This window comes from Anabrus simplex, chromosome 11 (assembly GCF_040414725.1).
Source record: "Anabrus simplex isolate iqAnaSimp1 chromosome 11, ASM4041472v1, whole genome shotgun sequence".
NCBI classification, from domain to species: domain Eukaryota; kingdom Metazoa; phylum Arthropoda; class Insecta; order Orthoptera; family Tettigoniidae; genus Anabrus; species Anabrus simplex.
In genome coordinates this window covers 16,874,297-16,896,981 of record NC_090275.1, presented here as the reverse complement: position 1 = coordinate 16,896,981, position 22,685 = coordinate 16,874,297, and the positions used below count along the sequence as shown (strand labels likewise).

Here is a 22,685-nt window from a genome sequence, read left to right as displayed (position 1 = left end):
TTTGTGGTTTTCGGAGACGCCGAGATGCCGGAATTTAGTCCCGCAGGAGTTCTTTTACGTGCGAATAAATCTACCGACAGGAGGCTGACATATTTGAGCACCTTCAAATACAACCGGACTGAGCCAGTATCGAACCTGCCACGTTGGGGTCAGAAAGCCAGCGCCTCAACCGTCTGAGGCACTCAGCCCGGTATTATTATTGTTATTAATTCGTTTCGGGCAGCTATCGACAATGTCGTGAGGCTTTAACACTCGCCCTGCACTCCTGCATCTTTCTTCGGCTCCGTTCTTTGGTCCTCCACGTCTTGCCTGTGCACATTTTAGGTTTTGTTCGAAAACTCGATAGACCTTCAAGTTTCTGCTTTAAAGCGTCACGTTGCAAGACGCCTTCACGTAAGATCCCTAATTCTTGGAAATCCTTTTCCACCTCGGTGAACCAGACCCCTTCAGTTTTCTTATTCAGGGAATAGACAGATATTCGAGTGGACAGTCTTTCTTGCCTCATTCCTGTTGAATGACAACATAAAGAAATCCTTTTCCTAACAGTGTGTGTTATATTTTCCATATGCAGATATAGTTCGTGATTTTTCCTCCTTCTGTATTCTCCATTTTCCTTTACTGGGACCAAGATCTTCCTTAGAATCTTCCTTTCATTGACTTCTAGTTGTTCTGCCGGAACTTTCTTATTCATTGAGAGGCATTCTGCTGCATATAGAGCTTCAGGTCGAATTACTGTACCGTAATGTCTAAGCTTGGACTTGAAATATGTTGGTCGTTTATTATAGATCTCTTTGGAGAGGTGATAAGCCATTTCCATCGTGTTGATTCTTGATCTGAATGCTTCTTTCTCAGAAATATTAGGTTCTATCCAGTCGCCTAGGTATTTGAATGTCTCTGCCCGTATTTTCTGTTACGTCGTTATGCCCTACGTAGGAGCCCGATGGAACCAACTTAGCTGATATGTTGGCCCTCTTCTCCTTCCAAAACCTCTTCCTCCTCTCGCTGAACTGCTTCCTTCGTTCTTCTGTCCAAGTTATAGTGGTTCTGCTGTTGGATTTGTCTTCAAACTGGTGATTGTCGATTCTGGTTCTGAATTTACATCCGTCCTGCACAATATCTTCCGAGATGGTGATTTCCTGGAGATCTGTTTCAATTTCTTGATTCTTGGTTTTATATGAAATGGCCAGGTTGAGAATTCTTTTAGTCAGTCTGTTATTGTTCATTCTGATAATGTGTCCATAAAACTTGAATCGTATTTCCGAAAAGTGTGAGATATGTTTTGAGAATGACAGTGTATTTCCCGGGATTATTTTTACCTCCATATTCCCTCCATACAAACTGGGCCAAAAATTTTCCTTAAATTTTTCCTTTCCTGTTTCTCTATGTCTTCGGTTAGAAACCCGCCAACAATGATTATGGTTTTTGAAGCCTATAACGCATTTATACCTGTTCCACGTGATCCTGTAAGCTTTCTGTAATTTGGAAATTCTTTCTTTATTTGCTTCGCGGTATGAACCGGAGGACTAAATAATTTATCCCAAATATTTGAGTTGGTTCACCTGAAAGATTTTGCCGAATTCAGTTATCATAGGGTGTCCATCTAAGTATCGTGAAGCTCCTTCCGTGTATTGAGTTTTCTGCCCGAATTATTATTATTACTAATCAAAATTAAAGTTAATCGCACTTTAAAAACGCGTACAATGTATTTCAATCAACTGTAGTTATTCAAACCTAATATTCAGCTCATAACTCCAAAATACGCGGATTTCGCAAATGCGAAATTTTTACACCTTTAGTACATTCGTTGATACCTGTTCTTACACTGCTTAAAGCTGTAGTTTCTTCTACTTGAGTTGAGGCGTAAGTAATTACTTGCTGGGAAAATGAAGTTTTATGGCGTTATCCTGCTCGCAGTCTTATTGCAGCAGGCGCGCGAGATGAACTGCTCATTCTCTTTGGCGTCTGCACTTGTTTTGTTGTCCGTTTAATATAGCAGAACCTTCTTCTCATTTAAGCCTTTCCTTCTGGGAAAAAAAATAAGTGCGTGTATATATATAGTGTCTGGTGTGAAATATTTCATTCCCACTTTCATGTTTTCTGGCGCGCGCCGCGAGCAGTTGGCAGGCCTGCCGAATTTACTGCAAGGTGCACCAGTACTTCGCTGTTAATTCCGAATACGGTGACAAAGAGTGTGTAGGAAATATGAATGGCTGGGAGAACGCAGAGAAAAAGAATGGCTCTACCCTAATATGTGTGTCATTATTTTGACTCTGTATGTGCTGGCATTTGTAATAATTGCTGGCTTGCTGCTGCACACGTATGAGCATTTCGAAAATTAATTCGCCGCCTCTCGTCTTCCACTGGTGTCATCGAGTTGAAAAGTGTACGTATTTTTCTCGCCACTACATTCTGGAACGGCTTGCTTCACTTCGGACGCAAATTCACACATTTATTAACAACAGATGCATTGCAATTGGGAAATAACTCGGCGGCAATGATCACTTACAATACTGTGATACGTAATAAAGTAAAATTAAAACATAACAACAACAAAAACGAGTACAACAAGCAATTCAGTGGAAAGAAAATATTACAAGGAATACTACTAGTTTAACATTCTTAATCCAGTATCATCATATACAAATTCACACATACCTTAAATAATTCAGACGCCTTAATACTACAATTGACAGTGGACCAATGATGGTTAAAATTCCTGACGCTACCGGGAATCGAACCCGGGACCCCTGTGTCCAAAGGACAGCACGCTAACCATTTAGCCGTGGAGCCGGACAAAATCTGAAGATGAAATACAACAATTGACAGTGGGTTGAGCGTTGTATTGAAATATGACACGATCACGTAGAAATGTACATACAATTTACAGAATGCTGGAGTCTATTCTAGAAGCAACGTACATTTTGGGGAAAAGTCTCTAAAATAGCTGCAAGTCATTCATTCCAATCAATTGCCCGATTTACAAACGAATATTTACCATATTTAGTTGCTCTGCAATATACCATTTCTTTATGCGGATGATCTGTCCTGCTTGTGGCTCAGTATTCATTGTCACACCATTACCGCACTTTTCTTTTGCTAGGCCTTGATCTTACCATTAACACACCGGAAGGCCACATAAGAATGAGAAATCGGGCCACGTAGCTGTCGGCTTGCATCCGGGAGATAGTGGGTTCGAACCCCACCGTCGGCAACTCTAAAGATAGTTTTCCGTGGTTTCCCATTTTCACATCAGGCAAATGCTGGGGATAAAACTTAATTAAATCCACGGTCACTTCCTTCCCACTCCTGCCGGGCTGAGTGGCTGAGACGGTTAAGGCGCTGGCCTTCTAACCCCAACTTGGCAGGTTCGATCCTAGCTCAGTCCGGTGGCATTTGAAGGTGCTCAAATACGACAGCCCCGTGTCGGTAGATTTACTGGCACGTTAAAGAATTCCTGCGGGACTAAATTCCGGCACCTCGGCGTCTCCGAAGACCTTAAAAAGTAGTTAGTGGGACGTAAAGCAAATAACATTATTATTATTATTATTATTCCCACTCCTAGCCTTTTACTCTCCCGTCGCCGCCAAAAGACCTGTCTGTGTCGGTGCGACGTAAGTCAATTGAAAAAAATGGGGAAAAGACTAGGGCTGAGAAAGTAGCAATCTTGGCCTTAATTAAGGCACATCTGTTTGGTATGAAAACTGGAAACCGCGGAATAACGTACTCAGAGCTGCCGATGGTTAAATTCGAACAAACCGGTCTTGCGAATTCTAACGCACAGTGACTGGACCCAAAGTGCATAGCCAGTTCGCTCGGTTACTCCACATTTCATAAGATTGGCTCTCCTGATATTACTTTCCCGTGTGCAAGTTCTTCAGGCTGGTGCAGTGGCAGCAGGAGGGGGTTCATGAAATGAATGTCGTACTGAAAGGTGAGTGGGACAATCTTCTCACCTGATGGAAAAAGAATTGAAGGAGACATTTTGAAGAGCATGGAGAAGACAAGAAGTTTATTACCAATTTCGTGACACCATTTTAGCAACACATATAGTACGCGCACCGTTTAGTGATACATGCACACCCTAATGCTGAATCGGTCGACCTGCGTTATCTTCGAGATTCGTATCGGCAACCTTTGAAACACAAACTATGAATCGGTTAGGCATCGTTGTGCGACATCTGGCGTACACGTTACGTACTAGTACTGTTGTTGTTTACACAGCAAAACCAAACTATAGAATTACTGCTAGGAACAAGATTCGCATCGTGAAATGTTATATAATGTTAAATAATGTATGTGTGACACAATTGTTGGTGTAAGATAATAAATGTTTAGAAAATTCATATCGATCGATCATATTATCGATTCAATTTAGATTTCACTTACATTCGGTTGGCAGGATAACCGGAACCGGGAGAGATCCCTCCTTACTCCTCACCTCCGTACAGAGTAATATCGCTCAAAGGTGCGCGGACTCTTCTTTTTTTCCTAAAATTGTTCAATTCGAAGATTGTTCGGCAGCGAGAATGATCGCTAGAACAAACAGGTGAGACCTATATCAGGAGCGTACTCGGAATGAGTCCATAATATAAGTTTTTAAGTCAATATTCCATTATAATCACTGTATCGAAAAGGTAAATGTAAATTATAAAGGGGATCGAATGGTGAATCTTGGCGCACAAGGAACTTTTTGAAGCGTAACTAAGAATGTAATAAAATATTAAAGTTACAAAATAGAATAACGGTTTAGTTCAGTATTTGAGTCTTCTCGTGGAATTGATGTTTACTGTGAGGGAACAAGAGCTTCGAAGTTGAATACCTATGAATTGCCTAAAAATGGGCTTGCAAAAAGACAGAAAACGATCCAAAAACATAGCTATAAACTGGCAAAAGACGCAGAAATGCATATTTAACCAAGAAATGTATTATTTATTTATTTGTTTGTTTGTTTGTTTGTTTGTTTGTTTGTTTCAAATCGTACACTTCTATGGATACTCTATTAAAAAGGGCAAGTCCCATGTACATTAGCTGCTCCTGCTGTTTAAAAACGTGAACTTCTGCTGTATGAAGCATACAGTTCAAACCTAGCCTATATGAGTGGAATACTAATTTTAAATTAAGATAATCTAAGAAAGGAATTCCGTCCTTGTTAAAAAAGTACTTGCAGAATTTAGAACTTTTTTTCACGTATAATGAATTCATCGAACATGTAATGGACATGCCGGAGAATGAATTTGTAATTCGTATGACTAAATCATATTTGGCTAAACCACACCAGGCTTCCAGAAATTGTAATTCGGAAACTTTACCACAGTTGGTTTTGGATTATATCACAATAGCCACGTCCTAGTTCTTAGATGTAAAGGATCGTAGGTTTTCAGACAACACGTTTCAAAACATCCAGAAACATCTCTCACCAACGGATGTTAAGGGTTCATACATGAGGCAAGTCAGATCTTCCTCTTCAGAAACACATCAACATTTGCTCAATATTTCGCTTATCTTTCTCATAATTTTATATCCCTGTTTTTTTTTTTCAAGCATTAGTTTCTTTTTTTTCATTTAATTTTCATTTTATTTCACTCTCTTAGTACAGAAAAGGTACGAGGTGATTTGCCGCGCTGAGTGGCTCAGTCCGGTGGTATTTGAAGGTGCTCAAATACGTCAGCCTCGTGTAGGTAGATTTACTGGCACGTAAAAGAACTCCTGCCTGACTAAATTCCGCACCTTGGCGTCTCCGAAAACCGTAAAGGTACTTCGTGGGACGCAAAGCAAATATTATTATTATTATTATTATTATTATTATTATTATTATTATTATTATTATTATTATTATTATTATTATTATTATTATTATTAAGAATTGATGCGTGAACTAATGATGATTGGAATTGAGAATGGGCGGCAAAAATGTAGTCGAAAAAAGATTAACGTTCAATAAAAGACGTTAAGACCCTAAAAATGGCTAAAAGGAACCTATAAGCCAAAAAAACGCCGATCGAGGCAAGAAAGGACAAATAAAACCCACCATTCTCTGACCTACAATGACTCAGAATGAGCCGAGTTTTCGGACACTCGAGAAAAAAGACTTTTCCTCAACTTCCGAGCCCTGGCGATAAGATAAATAGTTCGTAAGTATCAAATTTCAATCATAGCTAAGCATAAAGAACAGATCAGATGGTGTTTACATAATCAGTGCCACAATTCTTCATATTTCATGTTCTAGGAGTTGATGGCCTTGGTTGTATTTTGAATCTTCTTGTTCAATAGTACTCAGCCTTTTTCTGGCGGTCGATGACCTTCTTTGATCGTTATAAACACGACGGCCCTCAAAACTTGACCCTGGCTACACTAGGAAGGTGGAGCACTGGAACGGAGTACAGGAGGAGGTCTCCAGATGGCACTACAGGTGCGGTGGGGCCCGCGCTCTCTTGGGCGTGTTCAGAACTACCAGAACAAATATAATCAGGATCACGCAAGAAGGCGCGAATCGAAAGCCCAGATTTTACGCGTTTTAAATTAATTCACTCTTTGAACAGGTTTGCTGGTACTGGGGGCAGATTTGCCTGCTGAAGTTTAGAACGACCGTCTCATCTGCTTAAATGCAGACGTAGTGATTGAAAAAATGCTTACACACCTCAGATATCTTGTATATAGTTACGGATGTATCTGTGTATATGAACTTTGTTTCAATCGCTGATTATGTATACAAAATTAGAAAGTAAGTTAAATTAATTTTTGTTTTGTTTTAAAGTTGAAAACATTTCTTGGCAGACAAAGCAGGGGGTTCCCATACTAAGATAGACGTAAAACTAAACAAACTGTGCCGAAAATCGAAAGGCATAAGGGCCCGTAAAGGTTTCAAATTGTGAGTCTTGAATAACTCTATTAAAGCAGAAATAAAACAAGTTTTGAAAGTCACCTCCGGTCTAAATGCAGTTCAGGGAAAAACAGCCTAAAATCGCTCGTTTCTTTACTCGTTTTCTCTTTTATTCAAATCCTATTTACATAATTATTTCTGTAATGTGTTCCTTCGTTCAATACTCTCAAGCGTTTCTTGTTTTTTTATGTCCACACCGAATGTAGTTATAAGGGCATTGACTCACATTAGCCCTCGTAGTGGCTGCTAACTGCTAACCTAATGGACTGAATAACGACGGTTAAGAAAATAATTCTAATGTATAGGAATAGTTTGGGTTTAGCAAAGGTTATTCCACTGAAGCTCAGCTTGTAGGATTTCAGCAAGGTATGGCATATGCCCTGGATTCAGGAGGCCAAATAGACCGTATTGCGATTGACCTATCGAGGGCATTTGATAGGGTAGATCATGGGAGACTACTGGCAAAAATGAGTGCTATTGGACTAGAAAAAAGAATGACTGAATGGGTGGCTATATTTCTAGAAAATAGAACTCAGAGAATTAGAGTAGGCGAATCTTTGCCTGACCCTGTATTAATTAAGAGGGGAATTCCTCAAGGCAGTATTATTGGACCTTTATATTTTCTTATATATATCAATGATGTGCGTAGAGAAGTCGAATCAGAGATAAGGCTTTTCGCAGATGATGTTATTCTGTACAGAGTAATAAATAAGTTACAAGATTGTGAGCAACTCCAAAATGACCTCGATAGTGTTGTGAGATGGACAGTGGGCAATGGTATGATGATAAACGGAGTTAAAAGTCAGGTTGTGATTTTCACAAATAGGAAAAGTTCCCTCAATTTTAATTACTACGTTGATGGGGTGAAAGTTCCTTTTGGGGATCATTGTAAGTACCTAGGTGTTAATATAAGAAAAGACCTTCATTGGGGTAATCACATAAATATGATTGTAAATAAAGGGTACAGATCTCTGCACATGGTTATGAGGGTATTTAGGGGTTGTAGTAAAGGTGTAAAGGAGAGGGCATATAAGTCACTGGTAAGACCCCCAACTAGAGTATGGTTCCAGCGTATGGGACCCTCACCAGAATTACTTGATTCAAGAACTGGACAAAATCGCAAGAAAATCAGCTCGATTTGTTTTGGGTGATTTCCGACAAAAGAGTAGCGTTACAAAAATGTTGCAAAGTTTGGGCTGGGAAGAATTGGGAGAAAGGATACGAGCTGCTCGATTACGTGGTATGTTCCGAGCTGTCAGTGGAGAGATGGCGTGGGAGGACATCAGTAGACGAATAAGTTTGAGTGGTGTCTTTAAAAGTAGGAAAGATCAAAATATGAAGATAAAGTTGGAATTCAAGAGGACAAATTGGGGCAAATATTCGTTTATAGGAAGGGGAGTTTCTTTGCGATCATTTAAGAAAAGTGTAGGAAAACAACAGATAGGGAATCTGCCACCTGAGCGACTGCCCTAAATGCAGATCAGTAGTGATTCATAGTCAATATTTTCTCATAATTTATTATATTTTATGTACCTAACATTCATAGCTCATATCTAGGGCCCGGATGTGTATGCAGTAATAGGTTAGAATGCAAACTTACTGAAGCGAGTAATAAGTAGAATCTGCCTGCACGTCGGTAATGCTAGAAGGTTTGCATAAACATTAGGGGTTCAGCCCATTAGAACCCCTAAAGTTATGCAAACCTCATAGCAGTACAGTCGTGCAGGTAGACTCTACTTGTTACTCCCTTCAGGAAGTTCGCGCTCTAACCTATTACTGCATAAACATCCGGGCCCTACTCATATCCCTAGGATGTTTTCAACACTGAGTAGCTTGCCTGAAGGGCGAAACTGCGGATTTTTGTTTGTTTTTACGCACGACTGTTTTTGGCATTTTGTCAGCACGGGCTATTAGCAAATTGCTGTCCCCATATTACTATGGAAAAGTTATATGAGGTGAGTGGGTCAGTCCGGTGGTATTTGAAGGTGCGTGCACATCAAACAACATTTTCGAAAAAGGGAACAGAAAATGCTGAAGATGGAAGAAATTGCTGATACATGTGAAAATAATCGATACGACGATAATAAAATGAATAATGAAAATGAAAATCCACAGCCTGTTTCCAGTAATTAGACTGGGTCGGGAATGGAAATGAACGAAACCCCCATCTAGCGGCGAGGATAGGAATTGTACCTGTCGCACTCCTCGGGGGCAATGATTAATGACTGACAGGTGAAATGTAATGATATTGGAGTGCGTTTCTGGAATAAAAGAGAAAAGCGGAGTATCCGGAGTGAATTCTGTCCCGGCTGCAGCACAAATCTCACATGGAGTGACCAGGATTTGAGCCAAGGAACGCAGGGGTAAACCCGTACGTTTTCTCTCCTACACTGAAAAAGAGAATACAAATTCTTAGGTTTTACCCCTCTTAGTAACCTACTACGACACGTCGGAGGTACAGATTATGCTTACTTTCGACTCCACCTACAGGTGAGGTAGCTTCTTCTTCTCCTCCTCCTTTAACTGCTATCTCCTCTTAGATGGTAGACCGAGTAAACCCAAACTCTCTTGGGCGTCTGTGGCTGAGATTTAATGAATTTTGTCGGGTAAACATCAAATGTGTCACCAGGAATTTTTCACATGCCGACATGGAGAGTCGAATGGACTTTTTTTGTGCTCTTCAAGAATCCGACTACCTCTGCTGGGTTTGAACCCGATACCTTGGGATCCGGAGGCCGACACTCCACCGCTGATCCACAGAAGCGCAGAGCAAAACAGAACGTCCAAATTGACGAGCAGACAGCCAGATGGCGCCAAATTGAAATGTCAACACACGGTAGCTGAGGCCATACGATTATTATTATTATTATTATTATTATTATTATTATTATTATTATTATTATTATTATTATTATTATTATTATTATTATTTTGGAGGTCGGCTACAATCATACAGATTCTTGCTTTAGATGATTCAGCGCGAAACAGCTCAGTAGTGGAACAGTTGAAGCAAGTTTTTGATTATCAATCCAAGCAATGCGTATTGACCACCTGAAGCAGATATTTCTCGCCTCGCATCACATGACCGAGATACTGGAGCTTTCTGATTGTGAGAGTACTTAATATTTCCTTCCTCTTTTCCATTCGCCTCATTACCTGACCATTCGTGATCTTATCTGTCCATTTCTCTTTCCTTTATGGTCCAGGTTTCAACTCCATACAACAGAAAACGTAACATCACAGAAGTCTAATTTTTAGTGTAAACTAAGGTCTCTGCTACAGAACACTCTCCTCATTTTACTGAATGCATTTCAGGCTTGGCCGATCCTGGACTTTTTCCCCTCAATACAGTCAACATTGTAGGTCACATTTGTTCCTAAGCGTTCCGATAAATCTAAAGAAAATTAGTATATCCACAAAGAAATGGTAAGCCTCATAAACTGAGGGCATATGCAAGGCATGTTAGACCTCATAAATATAGTAATGACTCTACCGACCTAGTATGCATAATTTATAAATAATTAAATCCCTTACTAGCCACAATTTTTATTGAATCTGCTTTTTATTGTTTTTGTTGTTCTGAAGCGCACTTCAACCAATCAGAGACAGTGCGTAAAGTAATTACAGTACAGAAAAGGACCATTTTCCGTACTCTCTTGAGTGTGGAAAGTACGCAATTACGTCACAGTATGAAAATAAATATTTTCCATCAGTTGAGGAATGTGTAAATCATGCTTTAAAACATATACTTCTGGTAAATTACATCAGTAATAGTTTGTGTGTTGACTTCATGTCTGGCAGGCTGCTAACTGTAGACCAGGGAGACACGTGCGGTCGGATTTGAAAGGTGCAATATACTTCAAATTAAACACATCCAAAATGACATTGCACCTTTTTTAAACACGTAATTGCCAATTACCTTATATCCTCTCCACTGATTGCCTGCACATCAAACAACATTTTCGAATAAGGGAACAGGAAATGAAGAAGTAAGAGAGACGCGATACATTTTCGAATTTGTAAGTATCTTCTTTTTTCAGTCCTGCAATCCAGGAAATTGGAACTGGAAGTTTCCCGTAACGAAGTTAAATATGACAGTGTGGCAGGTGAAGTCTGCGATTATTGAAGGCATGGCAGTGGTGTTTGTTGTTCGTAAGGTGAACTATAATGTAGAATTTATCCTCTATTTAACACCAAATGGAGAAGAAAATGCAAGATACGTGACTCTTCCAATGATAATTTCGAAGGGCCACGAAAAGAGTGGATTAGTAGACTGCAAAAGGAGCTAAATGCGGAGTGTGAAAAGTGTTGTGTTTGATGTGAGTAAAGAAACTGTTGAGTGTGGTGAACGTAGTAGCGCAGAAACTCCTTTTGTAGGGCCGAAAAGGAAGCGAAATGAGGCAAAGGTTTCAAGTCGTTGGAAACAAGAATAGTTTCTTCAATGAAACTCACTTTGAAACAGTGAATGGAGAAAAATTGAAGAACTAGGCACTTGAGTTAACTACCACATATGAAGGTGACTTAGGGAGGGATGAGCTGGCGATGGAAGTTGAGAATTTTAAGTATCATGCCTTTGATTTAAGCCCTAATATGAAGACTACTTCATGATCACGTCTTCTGACGTTAGTATACAAGAACGGTCTTGAAGACGCGTAGCTCACCATAGCGAGTGTTGAGAGTTTTCTTCACAATGCAGTCGCTTGACATGAAAGCAGGTTTAGCAAACTAAAGACAATTCAGATTTTGCTCAGAAACCTCGCAGGACAACAACGACTAGCCAATATGAATAGCATATCTATAAAGCAAACGTTAGCTTCAAAACTATCTTTTCAGGACAATGTAAAAATGTTTACAACCAAGAAAACCCGTAAAATTAACTTCAAGCTTTCTGTGTTTTAATTGTTTTACATTTTCTCAGTAGATTAAGAGATTGCGTAAGATGTGTGTGTGTCCAACCCTTGTCCCGTTTACGGGGCCGGATGTGAAGTCAGATGCATCTTCGCAGCGAGTTTTTACGACCGGCTACCCTTCCGGAGGTCAACCTCATCAGAGAAATTGATGAGATGAAATGAATGACGTGATATCTGACACCAGGAAGGGAGAGGGTGAAACCCTGTGCTGGCACATAGCCTACTCCTGTCGAATAGCACCAAGGGTTCTGCTCACCATCAATTGCCTCATATCCCCTCACTCCAAATGAACACTGCGGAGAGGTTTGGAATTTAATTCCGGCTTTTGTCGAGCAATGCAGTGACTAGAAATTGTATTGCACCACCTCTTCTACCAGCCGGTCAACACTCTGATGGTAAAAGATTTTTTTCAAACAACGGGATTTGAACCGGCTAACCACGGCGTCTTGCCACCATTCGTGATCATCAGGCGGGGTAGATATGTGAAATTTCTAAGTATAATAAGATAGTAACTTGAGTAAAAAATGTTATTCCTATTAATAGTACAGTTTATCATATTTAAATAACCTATTCTAAACCAGTCAATTCATTCGACCCACATATAACTGAATACACATCCCGATATCATTTGACACATCTTTTCATTTGCAGCGTATATAATACGTGTGAAAGAATTTGCAAGACTGTCAGATTATTTGTCAGTGAAATATCTTAGAATTATTTGTCTTGTACTACTAAAAATTAAATGCCTGAAAAAATTTGAATTCAAGCATTTACCGTCTATGCTCAAGATAAAGTAGAGATTGGGGATTACTATGTGCAGGGTGGTATTGTCGGGGAGGGTTTTGGTTAGTCGTTGGGGGACCGGGGTGGGGGACGCTAAGGCGAGTTTTTGCCCCGGGTGGAAATTAGCCTAGTTACGTCCTTCGAGCCTCGTAGCATCGCCCATTGGCGTTCAAAAGTATTGGTAGGCTTCATAAATAATTCAGGAAACTGAAATACAAATAATTTTATGTAACACGGTTTACAAGAAATAATTGTAATTACTGGCACTGATGTAGAACACTGATATAAAACTTGTGGTATACCACTTTTTCCATCATGTGGTGAAAGTATCACAAAATTGGTATATGAAACTGATATGTGTTTGCTAACTAATACTAACTTATTTTTCTTTACAAACTCCTCCACTTCAACAAGAAACTTCACCTTGAGCAACAATAATGTCTATCATTTTAAGGCACAAGTACACTATTCATTCGGAACATTCTAGGCATTGGACAAAATTACACAGTATATGTGAATCAACAAAGTTGTAAATTAGTGCATGAAATGAATATAAGATATTAGGTCAGTCATTTGTTTCTCTCCAATATTTGTTTTAAGAGAAAATGTTTGTTTTTCTTTTTGTTCTATTCTACCTGCAAAATATTTCCTACAAAGTCAACATTTTGGAATTACCTGTTTTCAGTTGGACAACACTTAATTAGAACTGCTGTCCAAACTAAAATATGAAGGTTTTTTGGCGTGGCACTGTTTCGTATATTCACTTGTTTGTTCAGCCGAACACCACACTGAATAGCGTAATTTTGATTTCCACCTTAAGTAAGATTTCATAGATGGGCATTTTCCACTGAGAAAAAGCTAACTCGAACATACCTGAAAAGTTATGTTGCTTGTCTCGGGAGCGAAAGACAAAGATCAACACAGACTCCATGTTTCAATATTTAGCAGTAAGTTTTGGGGATTAGCAGAGAATATTTTCTAACATACTTCTCTGTAAATATTGCTACAAACAGCATTTTCAGTGGCATCTCATCGGGGCATTTTCATCATAGTAGGCTTCATTTTCCTTTTCAGTTCGTCAGTCATCCTACAGTCCTTGAAATGTGCCTTCTTGTATAGAAATACGTGACATACCTTTAATATTTTCTTTTATGATTCCTTTCTCTGCTATCAGTCTTTCATTTATAAGACACTGAGGGATGTCAGTGTTCTCCCTAATACTAACTTACTTTTCTTTACAAACGTCTCCACTTCAAGAAAAACTTCACGTTGAGCAACAATAAACTGTCTTATCATTATCCGTTAACAGTCGGGTAGTGTGGTATTGATGGTAGCATAAGCTAACTGTTATAGAACGAAAATCGGACCGCCGAGTAAACTCCGGTATTCAAAGAACGAGGGAAACTGCAATGCAAGGCTCAAAATTACTTTGAGCCAATGCACCCCGCAGTGTTCAGAACTTACACTTTACACAAGGTCAAGTACATTTCGTTTAAGCCTGCTAACCAAGAGTCCTTTACTACACACACCTCAAAGCAGAGTTCACTGTGTGGTCCTCAACCTTGATCAGAGAAATGTGGCAACAAAATGCTATGAAAGGGCAATATTCGTTCCATTGTCGCCAGACTGCTTGATTGTTGGATTTACTGCGTGTAGGTAGCTCACTCCTTGAGGTGTGGAGGTGGTCCCGTTGCCTTCTTGGGCAGCGCTGTTCTTCCGGACGATGTCCCCAGGGAGCGGATCTTGGGTCAGCTCAGAGTAGTGTTTGTTGACCACCACGATGAAAAATGACCACAATACTGCAACAGAGAAGAGGAAAAGGAACTTTAGTGGAAAGAGCGGCGAATGTGATGCCTTTCCCTGTCTTGTTCGTCATAGCCGCTAATTCTGCCACGTTGTGGAAAGCAGTTATGTATACAGAAAATAAACAATATTCTAAACCAAAACGTCCTCTTATTAATAATAACAATAATTCCACGTAGAACGAATCATGATCCCATGGCAATACTGATTGACCTCGGTTTGTCAAGCGACAGCTCAGCCTGAAGACCTGCAGATTACGATGTGACGTGTGATCTGCGCGCCAAATCCTCTCGGTCATTATTCTTAGCCTTTTTACACCTGGACCGCTATATGCTGAGTGGACCTCAAACTAGCCCTCAGATCCACATAAAAATTCGTGGTCTGGCCGGGAATCGAACCTGTAGGTAAGAGTCAGGCTCATTATCCTACAGAATCATCCTATCTAGTCAATTATAAAAAGGTACACTGGCTAATGACACAAGAGGTGCCTAGCAAAATGTACTGAAAGGTGATACATAAACCTCAAGCACGATATGTTTGATCGCTGACTTGACGGGGTGCTCGTTAACAAATTTGTAACCCCCATGGCAATACAGCGTTGAAGGGCCTTGGCATCCTAGCGACCGCTGCTCAGCCCGAAGGTCTGTAACAACCTTGTAGACCTTGTAAAATTGTCTCGCTGGATTGTGTGAAATATTTCTGAGCAGCAAACAAATTCGGTCGTAAACTTCAACGCCGGGAGAGTGACATAGTGATGAAATTGAAATGGCGTATGGCTTTCAGTGCCAGGAGTGTCCCAAGACATGTTCAGCTCACCAGATACAGGTCTTTCGATTTGACTCCCGTAAGCGAACTGCGCGTCGTGATGAGGATGAAATGATGATGAAAAGGACACATACACCTAGCCCCCGTGTCAGCGAAATTAACCAATTATGGTTTAAATTCCGGACCCCACCGGGAATTGAACCCGGGACTCCAGTGCCCAAAGGCCATTTAGCTATGGAGCCGGACGACATAGTGATAAAAAGTCCATATAATTCTGGAATAAAAAATAAATAAATAAAAATAAATAAAATTGCATCCTCGGTGTATTTCTCGGCTTGAACGACCGCATCCTCTGCCACTCGTGTCAGATACCTCCTCAAGTGTCTCACGAGGCTGAGTGGAGCGCGCTCCTGCACTTAGTTCAGAATTACAATCCTTAGAGCGCCTGGGAATGAAACCCAGTGCCTCCGGATAACAGGCAGGTGCCGTACTTCTGTGGCACGGAGAACCTTAGTGGTCTTCGCGACCTTTGGCTTTCAGATGTGGGAGAACTGCGGTTAAACTTTCGCTTTGCGGATAAAATCTTCATCGGAGACGAGTTAAGTGTGAAGTGAAGTGGCAACGATGTGTTTCTTGTCCTAGTTGATCAGCGGTGTAACGGTTCTTAGGAAGTAAGTAGGACAACAGTGTGCTCCTTTCGTGGTCACCACAGAGTTCGAGTAACGAGCTCTCGACTTGCAAATGTGGGCTGATGACTCCGGCATTGTTTATCAGTTTCAAATTATACCCCTTGTGCATGCAACGGAGATATTTCGAATACCAGTGGTTTAAGTGTCTCGAGCATGACTTCAGACTAGCTTTTCATTTACAAGGCCTCAATTTGAACACTGGCCACCTCCTTTCTGGGCGCATCTTACACTATGGTCTGCCCATCGAAGGGAGTATAGGTGAATTCAGTTCACGTGGAAGGATTTCTGTTCATTTCCCCGTCAATAAGGCGAAAAATTGAGTAAATTACCACTTCCAGAGGGGTACGCAAGGGATTGTCCAGCTGCAGTTTTATAACAACGTTGCCCGGCGCATATCTAACTAGAATGAAGTGAAAGACACTCCTGTACTCCTGCAAGAGACGAAAGGTATCGTAGTGGGCAAGATGTGTTTCTTGTGAATAGTAATGTTACCGAAAGCAGTTGGTCACCCCCTGGCACCTATGGCTGATTATATTGCCCGGGCATACGCGAAATGCACCACTCAGCATCATTCCGTACCAGTCGGTCCCTGCGCTTAAGAATATCCGTACGGTTTTAACTTGTGACGCTAAGGTGTCTCTTTAGACATCTTAACAATTTTTATATGTATTTTGACATAAATATGCCCTATTGCTAGGGGTCATCTGAAAATTTGCGTTACGAAAATTAGCGTCTCAAAATGTGTGATGGAAGTGTAACACTAGCAACCGTGTAGGCTGTGATGGAAAGTATTGCTACCAAGCAACCTTGTAGGCTGTTATGGAACGTATTGTTATCTACCAACTGTGCAGGCTATGTCTTATGGCTGGTAAGCATCTGAAATTAGCAGCCGTTGATGAAAGGCCATGACCGAGAGACATATTTATCATTTGATTTTCACAAAGGAAAAAGTGGTTTCCTTCTTGTTTCGGAGTCAGTAAATGCAAACCGAATAATACACTTCAAAATCAGAAAAGAAAATCTCTCCCAACTTCTTTCAAGCGTATTTGACAATGTGTCATTTTATCCCATATTTCACTTTTCTAATCAAATGGCACATGGAGCATTCCGATCGGATCTTTAGCTCGGGACTGTAAGTTCGAATCGGAGCACATAATTTCGTTATTCTATACCGTTTAGTGCCGAGGTTACAAATTGTAAAAGCATACGAAAGAGGGCAGTACAGATTTTGATCGACCCCTTCCCCCGAACCATTTGTATTTTCTTAAACAGACATGCATTATTATTATTATTATTATTATTATTATTAGTAGTAGTAGTAGTAGTAGTAGTAGTAGTAGTAGTAGTAGTAGTAAGTTCAGCTCCTTGGCTAGATGGTCACTGTCGAGGCCTTCGATTTATGGTGTCCCGAGCTCGATTTCCGGCTGGGTCAACTATTTCAACCGCGTTTGGTTAATCCCTCTGGCTCGTCGACTAGGCATTTGTGTTCATCACAGCACATATGCCTACAACACAGCTCACTAACAACCACCACAGAAACACGCAATAGTAAGTACATCCCTACACGTACGATTGGCGTCGGGAAGGGCATCCAGTGGTAAAGCCGATGTAACTACAACAGGATGTGAAAAAACGGTGAAGGAATTAGTGATAGGAAATATTTTATGGCTTTGAATTTGTCGCTATGGCTCTGCGTTGGAACTACTTGTAGGGTTTATGTTAAACTACAGTAGTATGCAATTTCTCATACGTGCTTCTATTGTATTCAGGAAACTTCAAGGTATGCTTTTGATAGTTCAAGAGAACTCTAGAAAACTGACTTACCAGGACGTCCGTATATTAAGTCTAGAACTTTGTGGGTATCTTAAGGTAATAGGATATTGTGGAAAATCCAGAATTATCTGGAAACTTGGCCAGAAATGTATATAAATGGCGATACACTCAAGGTGTTGGCGAGGTGAAGCCAGTGGAGTCAGCTGTGTATAGATACCGTTGGAGAGATAAGTTTTGTGTGCGCGAGATACTAATAAACGAGTAGACGCACATGAGAATAGTTCTGTGTTATTGTATCGTTGGGCTGCGTTATAATTGCAGGTCGGATTACGCCACACAATCAGTCAAGAGTAGAATTAAACCACCACCCAATAAAATTTATCCATTTATCAGCTTACTTGTAAGAGAGTGTTTTATCGGTTTTTTAACGCTTTCAGATCTTGCTTGAAGCTGCCTATTGTAATTACGTTACCGTACTGGCTCGCGGGTATCTCAAAGGAACGCTTTGTCTGTTTATTGAATCAATATCAGAGGAACAGATGGTTTTCAAATAGAGAAAAGGGATTCTGTAAAACAGCGCTTTATCGTTCCTTTCCATTATTTATCAACAGCAAGTTGATTTACGAGTCTCTCAAATCTTGTCGGTCTAAAATAGCTTGTCAATAAAAAAATATCGACTACATTTCTTCGTTTTTAAGAAAGCTAACATAGAATATAGCAACCTTGGTTTGGCTAGAATATTATCTCGTTTCTCTACGGGGTCGGGTATGAATTGATATGAATCTTAGTGGCGTTATTTTACGGCCGGATGCCCTTCCTGACTTCAGCCTAATCACATAATTTAGTAAGATGAAATGTGATACATCGTCGCTATAAGACCTATCTGTGTCGGTGCGACGTAAAGCAAATTCTAAAAAGAAAAAATACATTTTATCAGGAAGGGAGAGGATGAAACTCGGTGCCACTGGAATAGAATCTGTTGATTAGAAACTCTATACCACCACCTCTCCTCCCGTGCCGGCCAACATTCTGATGGTGAAAATTGTTGTCACTAACGGGACACGCACCGGCTAACCACGCTGTCAGACCATATAGACTTGACTCGTGAAGGGCACTACAGCCCTTGAAGGACCTTGGCCTACCAAGCGACCGCTGCTCAGCCCGAAGGCCTGCACGACGAATCCTCTCGGCCGTTATTCTTGGCTTTCTAGACCGGGGCCGCTATCTCACCGTCAGATAGCTCAATTCCAATCACGTAGGCTGAGTGGACCTCGAACCAACCCTCAGGTCCAGGTAAAAATCCCTGTCCTGGCCGGGAATCGAACCCCGGGCCTCCGGGTGAGAGGAAGGCACGCTACCCCTACACCACGGGGCCGGCTCCTGAAGGGGTCACTATAGTGAAATTTCTAATTTCTATATTTTTAAATGAGTTTTGTTGTTGTTGTTGCTATTTGCTTTACGTCGCACCGACACAGATAGGTCTTACGGCGACGATGGGATAGGAAATGTCTGGGAATGGGAAGAAATCGATACAGTCCCAGCATTTTCCTGGTGTGAGAAAGGGAAACAACGAAAAACCATCTTCAGGGCTGCCGACAGTAGGGTTCGAACCCACTATCTCACACATGCAAGCTCACAACTGCGCGCCCCTAAACGCACAGTAATGTTGCCGAGCTTCAATATCGTACCTATAAAACTTTTTGATTCGGATTTATTACTTTAATTTTATGAGCATCGTTAAAAAAGTCCCCGGTATTACAAATTTTCCCCGTTAGCACCAAATTTTGCACAAATCAGCTGGATAGTTACGCTAACAAGTTCCTTGTTTGACAAATACATTACCCCACAGCACTTACGCCCTTGAAAGGGCTTTGGCCTGACCAGCGACCGCTGCTCAGACCGAAGGCCTGTAGATTGCGAGGTGCCGTGTGGTCAGCACGACGCACCCTCTCGGTTGTTATTCTTGGCTTTCTAGACCGGGCCCGCCATCTCACCGTCAGATAGCTCCTCAATTGTAATCAAGTAGGCTGAGTGGACCTCGAACCAGCCCTCAGGTAGAGAGAAAATCTCCGACCTGGCCGAGAATCGAACCCGGGGCCCCCTACACCGGCTCTGACAAATATATTGGCAGGTAGAAATCTTTTAAAATGCCATGCTTTTTTTGTTTTTAAATATGTGTACACACAACATTTCGTAGGTCAAAAATCATTTTCAACCACTTTCCACCATAAATGGCCATAATCATTCATGCGCCAACTATCTACTGTAACTAGTACTCTTTAAAATTTCACCTACATCAGACAAAAATTGCATAATAAGGGACCCCTCATTTTCTTATGAGAGAAAACATGAAGATTTTCCTCGGCCATAAAATGCAACTTCACTCACTTTATCATTGCCCCACACAGCAAAGTGTGTCCTTCAGACTTCTTTTTTCTCTCTTGCGGTTATATTTTCATCACCACCTTCTTTTTCCTTCTTTTCAGCTGAGCTCCTCCTTTTCTTGCTCTGTTGGGGCGTGTCCTGTAGAGCATCGGGCAATTAAATGCCAGCGCAGAGCCATTTAAAGGAGGCTCTGTCGACTTCAAAAATGGTGACACTTAAAAAATAAGGAATTTTTGACAGAGCACACATCCAGGTATTTTTTGGTGTTCTACACTCAATTTCTTTTTTTTTCCATAAAATTTCAATGTAGTGTCCCCTACGAAGAGCACGAGGCCTGCGGTGTGCAGGTAAATGAAATTGAAAGAATGTCCAATTTACTAACTCAGTTTTGGCAGATTTTGGCTCTGTCTGGTGGTTATGCGCTGAAGCATAGACATCCAACCAATCCCAAGCTGTCATTCATATCGATTTATATCGGCAGAGCACGATCTCGAAACTTAGTTGCCAACTCTGTTTACATTCACCACGTGGTTAACCTATCTCGCTCAGCTGTATGCTATTCCGGTACGGTTCTGCATTTTCCTTCAGTAATAGTGTGTTTTTCATACTGTTGGAGGGTTCCAGTGAGTCTGAGATCAGTAGAGTGTTCCCTTTGTAGGCCATAACCTCCTTCCTGTGCCAGCCATTAGCGGTGAGTGATGTGTTATCTCCTCATTCTCTTTTATTCTTAATAATATATTCTCTTATTAGTGTCAGATGTTGTTAGAAAGTGTAGTTTTTGTGAATTTGTTTCCAATCCATATTCATTAGCTTTTCTGAGTACGGTATTACATTTTACGAGGGCTGTTTATCGCGGTCGCATTGCATCAGCTGTTCTCGCGGGCGCAGCGCGCTGGCAACACAGGAAAGGCGATGCTCATTTGTTTTGCGAAACTTCAATTTAGAAGTAAGGCCGTGCGGAGTATAGCTGTTAGTTGGGGTGGAGGAAGATGAGCGTGCCACATGGCGAAGTTGCAATGACTGCCACTTTAAACTACTTGATTTGTCGTGCCCATTTACCCACAATTGCTAATGCTTTAAAAAAAATCAATTTACCGTCTAAGGTTTGTTTCTTCCTCGAACTCTGCGAAGGACCTCACCTCTGTCGTCTCGAGAGCAGTGCCCAGGTCGCGTATACAATTAGGGTGGAGAACTAGTACCTCTCTCATGTGACCTTACCTGCTATGGTGAACAGGGGCTTGTAAGGGGAATGGGAAGATCGGAAGGGATAGACAAGAAAGAGGGAAGGAAGGTGCCGTGGCCTTAACTCAGGTACTATCCCGGCAATTGCCTGGAGAAGTAGGAAACCACGGAAAACCACTTCAAGGATGGCTGTGCTGGGAATCGAACCCCCTCCCCCAACTCAGTTGACCTCCCGATGCTGAGTGGATGCCGTTCCAGTCCTACCAATTTTTTTAAATTTCGTGGCAGAGCCGGGAACTCAACCCGGACCTCTCCGTGTGTTTAATTAATAGGTATAGTGTAATCATCCGAATTACGAAATAAATATACAGTTTTATTACGTTTTTTAGAACTTCACTTCACTGCTCGCCAGGTCTGTAGATGATTTTCCCGTTACACCCCATGGGAGTGAGCCAAACGAACAACTCTGTGAAGGTGTTAGTGTAATTGTACGAGCTAGGAATGGGAAGGGAGTGACCGTGGCGTTGAGAAAGGTACTATCCTAGAATTTGCCTGGAGTTGAAATTGGAAATTATAGAAAATCGTTTCGAGGGTGGCCAACGGGGGATTCGAACCCGCCTGCTTACGCACTGTGCTAACCTGTTTTGGTCACACGAACTTACTTTTTTTTAAGAGAAGACATAATTATCATTAGTTGCCTTAGTCTGAGTTTGGCGAGTATACGCACCGAGGATGACGAGCGCTGGAACGATGAGTGCGGCGAAAGCCAGCATCCCGTGTAGAGCTATGAAGATGGCGATGGTGATAAGCACGGCGACCGCGTACAGGATGAGCAGCACCGCGGAGTAGAGAATCCAGGGCAGCAGCAGACGCCCGTCTCTCTGAAAACAGAATGAGGAGAAGAAAGCAACAGATATACAAACAAGGTGAAGATTAAGAACTGAAATGTCCGGCTCCATGGCTAAATGGTTAGCGTGCTGGCCTTTGGCCACAGGGGTCCCGGGTTCGATTCCCGGTAGGGTCGGGAATTTTAACCATCATTGGTTAATTTCGCTGGCACGAGGGCTGGGTGTATGTGTCGTCTTCATCATCATTTCATCTTCATCACGACGCGCAGGTCACCTACGAGCGTCAAATCGAAAGACCTGCATCTGGCGAGCCGAACATGTCCTCGGACACTCCCGGCACCAAAAGCCATACGCCATTTCATTTTTCAGAACTGAAATGGGATTGAGAAGAAAAAGGCGAAGACTCGAACCAAGAATGTGAGTGCGTGGTAGGTTCATGTACCTATCACCTTGCATTTTCGAACCTCACTATAGGCAGCCCTCAAGATGGTTTTCCGTGCTTTACAATTTCCATACCGCATAAATGCTGGAGCTGTACATTAATTACCACGGCAGTTTCTTTCCCACTCCTACCCCTTTCCTATTCCATCGTCACCATAACACCTATCTGTGTCGGTGCGAACTAAAGTGTAAAAAGGAAAAAGTGGAACACATTATTATTTTC

General features: G+C 41.4%; 1 protein-coding gene across 1 annotated transcript in view; it reads right to left on the bottom strand.

The window, feature by feature from the left end:
• Positions 1-12,797: 12,797 nt before the first annotated feature.
• Positions 12,798-22,685, bottom strand: part of LOC136883547 (uncharacterized) — a 32,897-nt gene continuing 23,009 nt past the window's right edge. The window contains exons 5-6 of the mRNA XM_067155921.2: positions 21,901-22,054; positions 12,798-14,375 (exon numbers count right to left, since the gene is read on the bottom strand). Of these exons, the coding sequence (XP_067012022.2) occupies positions 14,167-14,375; positions 21,901-22,054 (363 nt within the window). The 3' untranslated portion in view covers positions 12,798-14,166. The remainder of the gene's footprint in view (positions 14,376-21,900; positions 22,055-22,685) is intronic.